This window comes from Lipotes vexillifer, unplaced genomic scaffold, assembly GCF_000442215.2.
Source record: "Lipotes vexillifer unplaced genomic scaffold, Lipotes_vexillifer_v1.1 scaffold707, whole genome shotgun sequence".
In the NCBI taxonomy this organism is placed as follows: Eukaryota; Metazoa; Chordata; class Mammalia; order Artiodactyla; family Lipotidae; genus Lipotes; species Lipotes vexillifer.
The window spans coordinates 768,610-781,435 of NW_006781931.1; the positions used below are offsets into that span (position 1 = coordinate 768,610).

The following is a 12,826-nucleotide window of genomic DNA, read 5'->3' on the forward strand; positions in this document are numbered from 1 at the left end:
TTTAAAAGTTTTTTAGAAACTTTTAAGTTACGTATATGGCTCACATTACATATTTATTGGATAGAATGACTCTAGATTTTTAAAGTAAAATGTTGCTAACTTTTTCTTTTCTAAAAAATTTTGCTCTCTTTTCTTATTGAAGTATAGTTGATTTACAATGTTGTGTTAGTTTCAGGTGTACAACAAAGTGGTTCTTTTTCAGATTCTTTCCCATTATAGATTATTACAGGATATTAAATATAGTTCCCTGTGCTATACAGTAGGGCCTTGTTGTTTACCTATTTTATATCTAGTAGTGTGTATATGTTAATCCCAAACTCCTAATTTATCCCTCTCCCCTCTCTCTACTTTGGTAACCATAAATTTGTTTTCTATGTCTGTGTAATTCTGTTTTGTAAATAAGTTCATTTGTGTTTTTTTTTTTTTTTTTTTCTTGGCTGCACCGCGTAGCATGCGGGATCTTAGTGCCCTGACCAGGGATGAACCCGTGCCTTCTGCAACAGAAGTGCGGAGTCCTAACCACTGGACCTCCAGAGAATTCCCTGTTTCATACCTTCTTGAATGAACCAGTAGATCTCTGAGAAATCATGTTCTTCCTAACCAAGAGCCCCAAATTTGCATGTCTTCATCCATGATCCAGAAAAATGAATCATTTCCTCAGCATCCTTATAGCCACCCCATCTTCATTTGTTCATATCTTAATTTCCCCTTTAATGCTTCAGCTATAAAGGAGAGATGAATCTACTACCTGCGCTGTTAAGTTTGTTTATTGATAAGCGTTCAGAAGTATCTGGTTTTCTCTAATACATCAGGCAATGTACCAAGAATTTAATAGTTTGCAAGATGTAGCCCTTAATTTTATTATCTCCAGTGATGGTTTTCTTTTTTTTTTTTTAAGATTTTTTGTTTTTGATGTGGACCATTTTTTTAAAGTCTTTACTGAATTTGTTACAATATTGCTTCTGTTTTATGTTTTTTGGCCACGAGGCATGTGGGAACTTAGCTCCCCAACCAGGAATCAAACCTGCACCCCCTGCATTGGAAGGTGAAATCTTAACCACTGGACCTCCAGGGAAGTCCCTCTAGGGATGGTTTTAATTATTTTTCCTAGCAGTGTATTTTGCTCCTATATGGGTTATCAATAATTAATAATACTTGATAGGATTGGGTGAGTCTGGTTAAGTTCATCGCTGCTTTCATCAGGAAAACACATCAGCAAGAAAGTATATTTCTGAAAGATCATATCAGACTTACAGCTATTATATTCAAAGAGACAGCAAATATTGTTAAATTCTTAGAGAACTTTTAAATGTTTATTGTAACATGAAGCTGCTTCTCTGGCTTTCATTTCACCGGCGTGGGAAGCATTTTATACGTAGTCTATGGAACCAGTATTTGAAATTCTTGTTCATTGTCTTCCTCACCATTTATTCTTTCACTCACTAGTACATTGACTTGGATTTTGATTTCCATGTTACCAACTTTAGAATTTTTCTTTCCTGGTTTCTTTCCTTCATCCTACTTTAGAACTAATTTTCTTTAGCAAGTCACAGCAAAGGCAGGAATGTGTTGAGCCTCTTGCCCTGCTCTCCAGTAGGAGTTAGTTTCTGTTTATTAAGATCACATGTGAGATGAATTTGAGGTAATGGCTAAGTAGCCAAGGAGTAGCATTCTGTCAATTAGAAATATAGAAGTGTGAGTGAAAGAAGTGGATTTGAGAGACATTTGTCTTCATAGTATTGGTTGGAGCCACAGAAGAATAACAAAACAAAAAGGATTGAGGATAGGAGGAACATTCATATTTAAGGAACAATAACCAACAAAGAAGAAAGAGAAAGGTAGGAAGATGTAGGATGACAGAAACGTACAAAGGCATGAAAAGCAAATGGTAAAATATTAAGAACTTGTGTATGAATCATTAAGCTGCAGTAGTAGAGGACAAGAAGAAAGACCTTCAGTTTTAATATAAGCAGATCATTGGAAACTCGGATGAAGAGTTTAAGCACAATGGGTTGTTTCTATTACCTCTTATGTTAAAAAAAATACTCTAAAATTTAGTGGACTAAAACAACCACTTACTTGTTTATGATTTTGCAATCTGAGCTGGATTCAGCTGGTTTTACTGTCTTTCAGGATATTATTAAATAGCCCAGGTCTGTTGAAGGTAACATGGATGGGAATCTGTAGTTAAATGCAGTCATTCCTAGTGTTTCTGAAATTTGGAATCAAAGTCAATCAACACAGCACCAGTTGTATGTTAGTAAACTGACTCTTCAGGGAAAAAACACCTGATTGTGACATTTGCCAATATTCGTGAAGTGAATACTTTTACCGTGGCTGATTTCAGGCTACCAGTGTGGAGTCACTGAACTTAAGAGTTTGGAAGACATACAGACAGTTCATTCTCAACAGCTAGTGTGAGCCAGGCCCAAGCCCCGGACACTCCTATAAAAAAATATCGTTGTCCTGATCTCTTCATCTACAAAGAATTTGAGGCAGGTTAACAAAAATAAACACTTAATAAAACAGGATTAAGTAAACGGGTGAAGAATTTTATATAAAAGGGAAATAAGGGTGTGAAAATAAAAGAATAAAGTTAGTAGTTTATGAAATAGGTGCCTATGATAAGGATTTCAGCAATTACTATAAGTGAGCTAAGGATTTGCCTAAAACAAAGAGGAAATGAGCAATAAATAGGGTTCATAGTGAAACTTAGATAAAAACACATCAGCTGCTCAGGAGGAACAAAACTTTCTGATGACATCAGTGAACAATTAGATAAGGATACTGCTTCTTCAGCATTCTTGTAAAAGTAGGATGGCAATATTTGTGTGATATTTCTTGAATTTTTTTTTAATGCAAGGTGCTGACAGTGCCAAAGTGATTCAGAAAATGTATTATTTTCTCAGAAAAAAAGATAAAATTGGCAATTTGGGATCTATAATAGACTAATTTGGAATAAATGATAAGAAAACGTATTGGAAATATAGCTGAGAGCCCCTTCTAGTTTATTTAGGCTATTTAGAAAGCAGATTCCATCTGCATCATTAAGAGTTTGCAGGTAAGGAAACTAACAAAATAGTTACAAGATTCTAAGTATGGGATAATTAGGAGATCAAGTAGCTGTGGATTTGTTTATAAGGAAAATCCATATATGAGAGAGTTCGCATAAAAAGAATTAGCAAGATTTAGTAACAGGCTAGCTGTTGCGAACAAGTCAGAATGACTACTTGCAGGTAGCTGTCCTATGCTCAGGGAACTGATATGATATACCATGAAAACTTTCCCAGGTGTCCTTTTTGATTTCTAGTGGTGATTCATCTTTCACTCTTGATTTTTTTGGTGTCATTCTTTAATCCTTTGAATATTGACTTTATGGAGGAGATTAGATTAGATGCTTATAGTGATCAGTAAGACGTGTGATCCCCGTCTTTAACTTTTGGTGTCTTATCATAGGATCCTTTTCTCATTTCTTTCTGCTCATGCTGTCCTTGGTTAGCCTCATCTTCATACATCATTGTTGTTGGACCCAATCTTAAACAGAGTTTTTCTCCTATTCTGTTATTTATTTCTCTTCATTGGTGTTTGCTCAGGCAGCCCAACTTGAAAGCAGGGTAGGAAGGCGGTTAGGGTCACCGGCAAATGCTCAGAAGTTCCTGTTCTCATTACTCCTACTTCTGGGTTCTTCTCTTGTTCCTCCTGGGCACAGAGGTGCTGGTGTTAATTCCTCCCTGCCCACCTTTCCCTAGAGTCCGTGCGTGCTGGTGCCTCCTACAAACGGCAGAATGAAGGAAAGCCAGAAAGAGGTGAGTTTTGAGCTAGATTGTGATTTGGGATCGTGAAGGGTGGGGGGCTATAATTTGTAAAGGTTACAGAAATGGGAAAAGTGTATAACTGCTCCATTAGTCTGCTGTTGGAACCAGAGTTGAACAATAGCAGACTCAGGTAGTAGGATTTGGGGAGACATGTGGGTTTGTTGTCTGGGCTAGCCACTCCCAGTGAGCAACTGCCACCTCATAGGAGGTTGAGATCTGTAGAGTAGACAAGTCACTGGCAGAAAGGACCCAACATCAGTAGTATCAGGATATTTCTATTTACCATTTTTGTGCTCTTTCTGCTGCCATCTGTATCATCCTTTTTCTTTATCCTTTGCTTCTTGCCTGTCCCTGCCCTTCATGCCACCGTTATATATGAATATATGTTGATATTTGATAAACCACTGCCCTCTCCTTCAATGTTCCTTTGCTTCTGCACACTGAGATTGGTTGAAATCTGCTTAAATTAGCCTTATGCAGCTAAAATCATGAAAGATCCTAAGACTACCCTTGGCCACCATACTTGGCATACCTGTAAGAGCTGATGTTTTGTTTGTAAAGGAGGTGCTAAATAAGAGATTAACAGCTGCTTGTGAAAGTTTTTTGCTGTGTTTAGCTGCTGTGTGCCAGAATTGAGCCTATAATTATGTCTTTAATTAACATAGTGTGCTGTGCTGATTGGTTCATTTCTTCATCTCTCAAGGAAATACTTAATCAGAATAGACTGGGGAGGTCATTGAATCCTTAGGGTAGAAAAATAATTCATCTTTTCACAAGTTTGTGAGTGCCTACTCTTTTCTTAAAGGACTCAGCTTGGTAGGCCTTGGGTATTCGGAAAAAAATGAGCTATGATACTTGTTCCTCTAGGGGCTTTTGGTGCAGTGGGATAGACTGACACTGTCACATTATGATATGGAATTTGCCATGTGCAATGGAAATACAGTAGGGAATGACTAAATAAGCCATGTTCTTAGCCATTTGGGGATGTAGTGATGGTTGTATCATTTTGCTTTTGATTTTTAAGGTCTGTAAGAACTTTTAAACTTGCTTAGTGTGAAAGTCTCTTAATGGTACCACAAGTTAAAAGATTCTAGAGTTAAGTCTTTTTTAAGACTATTGGAGCTTCACAGTTGTAATACTGTGCCTAGAGCAGGAGTTTTCAACCTCAGCACTACTGACATTTGAGGCCGGATAATTCTTTGTTGTGGAGGGCTGTCCTGTGCATTTGTAGCATGTTTAGCAGCATCCCTGACCTCTACTTAACCATGTGCCAGCGGCACTCACCCACTGTGACAATCAGAAATATCTTCACACATTGCCACGTATTGTGGGTGCGGGGAGCTGTGGGGGGCGTCTTGAGAAAGCCTTTCCGGCTCTGCAGGACATTGGAAAGAGATGTTATTCACTACGTCCCCAGGTGGTTGGAAGCCCTTGACCTCCAGGCCCTTACTTCGCTGTCTTGACCATAGCAGGAAGAACTTAAGAGGCTTTTTGACTGAAGCTGGCTTTGCCTCAGTTTCAAGGTCGTTTTTTCTCCGCTTTTGCTCTTGACTGCTTTCCTGGCCTTAACCCACTATCCAGTCTTGACCAGTTTCTGTGTCACTCCAAACTTGGTGCTACTTTTTCCTCTTCTCTGTAATTAAAGTTTTCCTAGCACTTGAAATCAGAGGATATCTGTTACAGTTGGCATGTAGATAATTTAATGAAACGTTTTTCTGTTAGCAACAGCTCACTGTTATTTTTAAGATTATATTTAACTAAACCCATTTTTATTGTTGTTTTCGTTGAACTGGCTAAAATAATATTTAAATTTATTTTCTGGTTTATATTTCCATAAAAATAATAGTATACATAGAGCACTATGTGAGTGTCTGAAGTGACCAAAGATAAAGTTTAGTGACTTTATCTCATACAGATTTATTTTTCACTATTTAACAAATATTTGGGTACTCATTCATATCAGGTACCGGATTAGTGCTCTATTATAGTTTTCTAGTTTTAATTTTTTTTAAACATTTCATGAATACCTGCTAAGTTTCCTACATACCTTTCTCTTTGAGCTATAGCTTAATTAGCTAATAATTAGCTAATTCTCTTTGGTAGCATCTATATAATAACCTCCATTGGATTTTTAGTGTGATGTATTAAAAGTTAACTTTTCGGAACTTGGAGGAGGAAGCATTTATGATTTTAAAATGTTTTTTGCCTTTCCTGAGGTCTTCTCTGTGGTTCTGTTTGCTAACTGGCATTGATATGGCCTAGATTGCCATATATACTGTCCTTTGGTTCTAGGTTATTTGAAATTTTTGATGGTGCCCAGCCTCTAAGACAGATAGGAGGATTTAGATATTAACAGATTTAATTTAATAATGTAATAAAGATTTCACTATTAAAATAAGTGTATGACCTCCACCCCTTATTCATTTACAAAAACACTCTAGTTGAAAACAAATAAGCTAGAAAATTGCATTTTATATTTTCTTATATAGGTAAAGAAAGACCTGTTCAGTCTTTGAAAACATCAAGAGACACTTCACCCTCAAGTTCTTCAGCAGTTCCTTCATCAAAGGTTTGTTGTACTTCTAAAATCAAATCAAAAGAGGAAACACAAAGTAAATGAGATGGATTGTATAGTACAGATGCTTTTATTCTTTACTGTCACACCTAACGGGGGTAATTTGCTGCATTGAAATCTTGAGTTTTAAGTAACCATAACTTAAAAGTTGCCCCCAGAGTAAATGAGCAGTTTTCTCATAGAATTATTTCCACAGGTTATGCTAAAATTAGTATTTACTGATCCCCTTCTCATCTTGACCATAGCCGAGTGGGAATGAATATCCAGATGAGGCATATTTGAGAGACTGTGCTTTTATTTTGGAAGTGGGGTAATAGGCATAGACCTAACATTTATTGTATAATGACTTGATTCTATATACTATATTATATATTTTCTTCTGTTATTAATTCATTTAAAAATTCCATGATGTAGGTAAGTGTATATTTCCATTTTATGTAACAGGCTCAGAAGTTAAATAATTTTCTCAAATTATTTCACTGATGAGTTCTCCCAAACATTTAAGAATACCTGTACTTCTCAAACTTCCAAAAAATAGAAGAGGATTGAACACTTCCAGACTTGTTTTATGAACCTAGAATTATCCTGACACCAAAACCAGACAAGGACATTACAAGAAAAGAAAACTACAGGCCAGTATCTCTGATGAAGATAGATGCAAAAATCCTCAGCCAAATGTTAGCAAACCAAATTCATAAGCACATTAAATGGATCATATACCATGATCAAGTGGGATTTATTCCAGGCATGCTAGCATGCATGGTTCAGTATCTGCAGATCAATTAGTGTGATACACCACATTAATAGAGTAAAGGATAAAAATCATATGATCATCTCAGTAGATGCTGAGAAAATTTAACATCCATTTATGATAAAAACTCAACAAAGGGGACATAGAGGGAACATGCCTCAACAAAATAAAGGCTATATATGTCAAGCCAACAGCCAACATCATTCTCAATGGCAAAAAGCTGAAAGCATTTCCTCTAGGATCAGGAACAAGCAAGGATGCCCACTCTCACCAGTTTTATTCAACATAGTATTGGAAGTCCTAGCCAGAGCAGTTAGGCAAGAAAAAGAAATAAAAAGCACCCAAACTGGAAAGGAAGAAGTAAAACTGTCACTATTTGTGGATAACATGATTTTATATGTAGAAAACCCTAAAAAGAAATAAAAGCAAAAATAAACAAATGGGAGCTAATTAAACTTAAAAGCTTTTGCGAAACAGAGGAAACCATTGATAAAATAAAAAGACAACCTGCAAAATGGGAGAAGATATTTTCAAATGATGTGACCAACAAGGGATTAATATCCAAAATATATAAATAGTTCATACAACTCAATATCAAAGAAGAGTCAGAAGACCTGAATAGGCATTTTTCCAAAGAAGACATACAGATGGCTAGCAGGCATATGAAAAGATGCTCAACATTGCTGATTATTAGAGAAATGTGAATCAGAACCACAATGAGATATCACCTCACACCAGTCAGAATGACTGTCATCAAAAAGTGTACAAATAACAAATGTTGGAGAGGATATGGAGAAAAGGGAACCCTTGTGTGCTCTTGGTGGGAATGTAAATTGGAAAACAGTATGGGGATTCCTCAAAAAAAAAAAAAAATTAGAACTATCCTATCATCCAGCAAGCCACTTCTAGTTATGTATGCAAAGGAATTGAAAACAGGTGAACACATGGCAGCTCTGAGAGTGCAAGGAAGCTCTGCACCCCTTCACTTAACCTTGCCTAAGCATCTTTTATCATAAACTGCCTCCTATTGGCCACAAAACTCAGCCCACGTGTCAACACTGGGAGTTTGGTGTCCATCTGCCATGATGCTTCAGTATGCACATATGACCACTGCTCATACTGCTCTCATAAGGAGAGCAGCCGAGATGGCAAGGTAGAAAGACCCTGAGCTCATCTCCTCTCAGGAGCACACCAAAATCAGTTTCCTGCAGAGCAACCATCAGTGAAAAAGAGTGGGACCTACCAGAAAAGATCTTCTACAGCTAAAGACATGAGGGAACCACAACGAGACAGGTAGGAGGGATGGACTCACAGTATAATCATATCCCATACCCCCCAGGTGGGCAGCCCACAAATTAGAGGATAATTATATTGCAGAAGTTCTTCCACAGGAGTGAGAGTTCAGAGCCCCATGTCAGGCTCCCCAGCCTGGGGTTCTGGCACCAGGAAGACAAGCCCCCAGAGTGTTTGGCTTTGAAGGCCAGCAGGGCTTAATTGCAGGAGCCCCACAGAGTGGGGGAAATAGAGACTTCACTCTTAAAGGGCACACACAAAATCCCATGTGCAGTAGGACCCAGGGCAAAAGCAGTAATTTGATAGGAGCCTGGACAAGACCCACCTACTGGTCTTGGAGAGTCTTCTGGAGAGGCAGGGAGCAGCTGCGGCTCACCCTGGAGACATGGACACTGGTGGCAGACAGATTAGGGAATGCTCAAACACATGAACACTGTTGCTGGCTGCTGTCATCTTGGCTCATTAGCACCAAGACCTGGCCCCACTCAGCAACTTGTAGGGGTCAGTGCTGGGGTGCCTCAGGTCAAACAACTAACTGGGCGGGGACACAACCCCATCCATCAACAGACAGCCTGCCTAAAGACTTCCTGACCTCTAGACACACCCCTAGACACAGCCCTACCCACCAAAGGGCCAAGACCCAGCTCTAACCACCAGAGGACAGGCACCAGCCCTTCCTGCCAGGAAGCCTACACTAGCCTCTAGACCAGCCTCACCCACCAGCAGAAGCAAGCCAGACCCTACCCTGGGACCAGCTGTGCCCTGGCCCTGACCACTAGCAGGCCAACACAACCTTCGGGACACCCCAGACCCCATACCCAACTGTTTCAGGAACTTGCCTCTCTCCTACTCCGGCAATCTGAAATGAGCTCTGGGATCCCTGGCCCTGCAGCCAGACTCCAGGAAGCAGTTCTGCTTGCCATTAGTCCGGCACTAACCCTGGATCTGGTTTCACCTGCCAGTGTGTGGGCAACAGCTCTAGAGTCTTTGAGACCCTGACTCTGCCCACCAGTGAGCCAGCACAAGCTCTGGGGCCCCCGAGGGTTCTGCAACCAGCCACCTTATGACCAGGCCCCACTAAACAGTAGCCAGCAGCATCTTCACAAGGCAGGGCCTGGCAACCAACTGGACTAGGGGGCAGCCAGCTGGACTAGGGGGCAGCCAACTGGACTAGGGGCCAACCAAGCCTACCAGACTACCCATGTAGTTAGCCCACCATAACAGGAGGACCCACACAGCCTTTTTAGGGGGAACGCCTAGAGCATATAGCTTAGGAGATGAGGTGGGGGGAGTGTACTGCTAGGACACAACGGATGTCTCCTACAGAAGGCTACTTCTCCAAGGTGGAGAAACATAACCTACCTACCACATACATAAAAATACAAAGAGCAACTTAGACAAAATGAGACAGCAGAGGACTATGTTCTAGAAAGGAACAAGCTATAACCCCAGAAGAAGAACTAAGTGAAGATAGGCAGTCTACCTGTAAAAGAGGTCAGAGTAATGATCATAAAGATGATCAAAGAACTTGGGAGGAGAATGGATGCACAGAGTGAGAAGTTAGAAGTTTTTAACAAAGAGTTAGGAAATATAAAGAACAGCAGAGGTTCGAATACAATAACTGAAATAAAAAATACGCTAGAATGAATCAGTAGTAGACTAAATGATACAGAAGAACGGATCAGTGAGCTGGAAGAGAGAGTAGTGGAAATCACTGCCACTGAATAGAAAAAAAAGAATGAAAAGAAATTGGTACAGTTTAAGAGACCTCTGGGACAACATGAAGCACACTAATATTCACATTATAGGGGTCTCGGAAGGAGAAGAGAGAGAGAAAAGGGAAGAGAACGTATTTGAAGACGTAATAGCTGAAAACGTCCTTAATCTGGAAAAGGAAACAGTTACCCAAGTCCAGGAAGCGCAGAGAGCCCTGTTCTAGATTAACCCAAAGAGGAACCTGCTGAGACCCATAGTAATCAAACTGACACAAATTAAAGATAAAGTGAGTATTAAAAGCAGCAAGGGGAATGCAACAAATAACATACAAGGGAACTCCCATAAAACTATCAGCTGATTTTTCAGCAGAAACTCTGCAGGCCAGAGGGTAGTGGCACGGTATATTTAAAGTGATGAAAGGGAAAAACCTGTGACCAAGAATACTTTACCCAGCAAGGCTCTCAGTCAGGTGTGATTAAAAATCAAAAGGTTTACAGACAAGCAAAAGCTAGAAGAACTCAGTATCACCAAACCAGCTTTACAACAAATGGTAAAGGAACTTCTCTAGGTGAAAAAGAAAAGGCCACAATAAGAATACAAGAAAATTATGAAATGAAAAAGCTTACCAGTAAAGGCAAACGTACTGTAAGGGTAGGAAATCATCTACACACAAAGCTAGTAAGGAGGTTAAAAGACAAAAGTAAAAGTAGTAAAATCATCTGTATCCACAATAAGCAGTGAAGGGATACACAAAACAATTAGATGTAAAATAAGATAAAGACAGTAATCGTGAGGGGAGGAGGGTACAAATGCAGAGTTTTAAAAATGCATTTGAAATTAAGAGATCAGCAACTTAATATACTATTATACAGAAACCTCATGGTAACCACAAACCAAAAATCTATAATATATATACACACAAAAAAGGAGAAGGAATCCAAACATAATACTAAGATTAGTCATCAAATCACAAGAGATGAGGAAAAAAGAAGGGGGGAAAAAGGCCTACCAAAACAATTAACAAAATGGCAATAAGAACATACATATTTCTAATTCCCTTAAGTGTAAACAGACTAAATGCTCCAACCAAAGACATAGAGTGGCTTCATGGATACAATAACAAGATTCATATATATGGTGTCTACAAAAGACTCACTTCAGATCTAGAGATATATACAGACTAAAAGGGAGGGCATGAAGAAAGATACTCCATACTAATGGAAATCAAAAGAAAGCTATATAAGTATAACAGTACTTATATCAGACAAAATAGACTTTAAATAAAGACTGTCACAAGAGACAAAGAAGGACACTACATAATGATCAAAGGGTCAATCCAAGAAGATATAACCGTTGTAAATATATATGCACCCAACATTGGAGCACCTCAATGTATAAGGCAAATATTAACAGACATAAAAGGAGAAATCAATAGTAACACAATAATAGGAGGGGAGTTTAACACCCCACTTATTACATCAGTGGACAGATCATCTAGACCGAAAATTAATAAGGGGACATAGGCCTTAAATAACACATTAGACTAAATGGACTTAATTAATTTATAGAGAGCATTCTATCTGGAAAGCAGCAGAATGCATATTCTTTTCAAGCGCACATGGAACTTTCTCCAGGATAGATGACTTGCTAGGCCACAAAACAAGCCTTGGTAAATTTAAGAAAATTGAAATCGTATCAAACATCTTTTCTGACCACAAGGCCATGAGAGTAGAAATCAACTACAAGGGAAAAACCTGCAAAAAACACAAACACATTGGAGGCAAAACAGTATGCTACTAAACAACCAATGGATCACTAAAGAAATCAAAGGAAATGAAAACAGTATTTCAAGGAGATATCTGCATTTTTTTTGGGGGGGGGATTGAACCTGGCCCATGGCAGCGAAAGCCTTGAATCCTAACTACTAGGCCACCAGGGAACTCCCCTGCATTTCTGTGTTCATTGCAGCATTATTCACTATAGCCAAGATGTGGAAACAACCTAATCTGCCCTCAATGAATGGATAAAGAAAATATTGTATACATACACGATGGAATATTTTTCGACCATGAAAAAGGTGAACATCTTACCATTTGTGACAACATGGATGGACCTTGAGGGCATTATGCTAAGTGAAATAAGCCAGACAGAGAAAGACAAGTATTCTATGATCCTGCTGACATGTGGAATCTAAAAAAGTCAAATTCACAGAAAGAAGGGTTGTTACCAGAGTCTGGGGGATGGGAGAAAAGGGGAGATGTTGGTCAAAGATTATAAACTTGAAGCTATAATATGAATGAGTTCTGGGTATCTAATATACAGCATAGTTATTATAGTTAATAATACTCTCCTGTATAATTGAAATTTGCTAAGAGATCTTTGATGTTCTCACCACAAAAAAGAAATGGTAATTATGTGACATGATGCAGGTGTTAGCTAATGCTAAGGTTGTGATTATTTTGCAATTTAAAAAAAGTGGGTATATATCTCCATTTTATGGAAAAGGCTTAGATGTTAAATAATTTTCTCAAGGACATAGCCAGTCTCCACTGCATCATTCTTTTCAGTCCTTCCTTCTCAGCATCTGAAAACGTGTTGAAAAGGTGCATGGTTCTAATCCTCAAAACTTAAAACTTTGGGGTGTTGCTGAGGTTCTCTTCACCAACCTCACACTCT

General features: G+C 38.8%; 1 protein-coding gene across 6 annotated transcripts in view; it reads left to right on the top strand.

The window, feature by feature from the left end:
- The window catches only part of PPHLN1 (periphilin 1), a 150,281-nt gene that overhangs the window by 73,160 nt on the left and 64,295 nt on the right, over positions 1-12,826 (top strand). For 3 of the 6 annotated variants that reach the window (XM_007454870.1, XM_007454871.1, XM_007454866.1), the window contains 2 exons: positions 3,750-3,806; positions 6,305-6,384. In XM_007454870.1, the coding sequence (XP_007454932.1) occupies positions 3,750-3,806; positions 6,305-6,384 (137 nt within the window). The remainder of the gene's footprint in view (positions 1-3,749; positions 3,807-6,304; positions 6,385-12,826) is intronic. The other 3 variants (XM_007454868.1, XM_007454869.1, XM_007454867.1) reach the window with 1 other exon arrangement.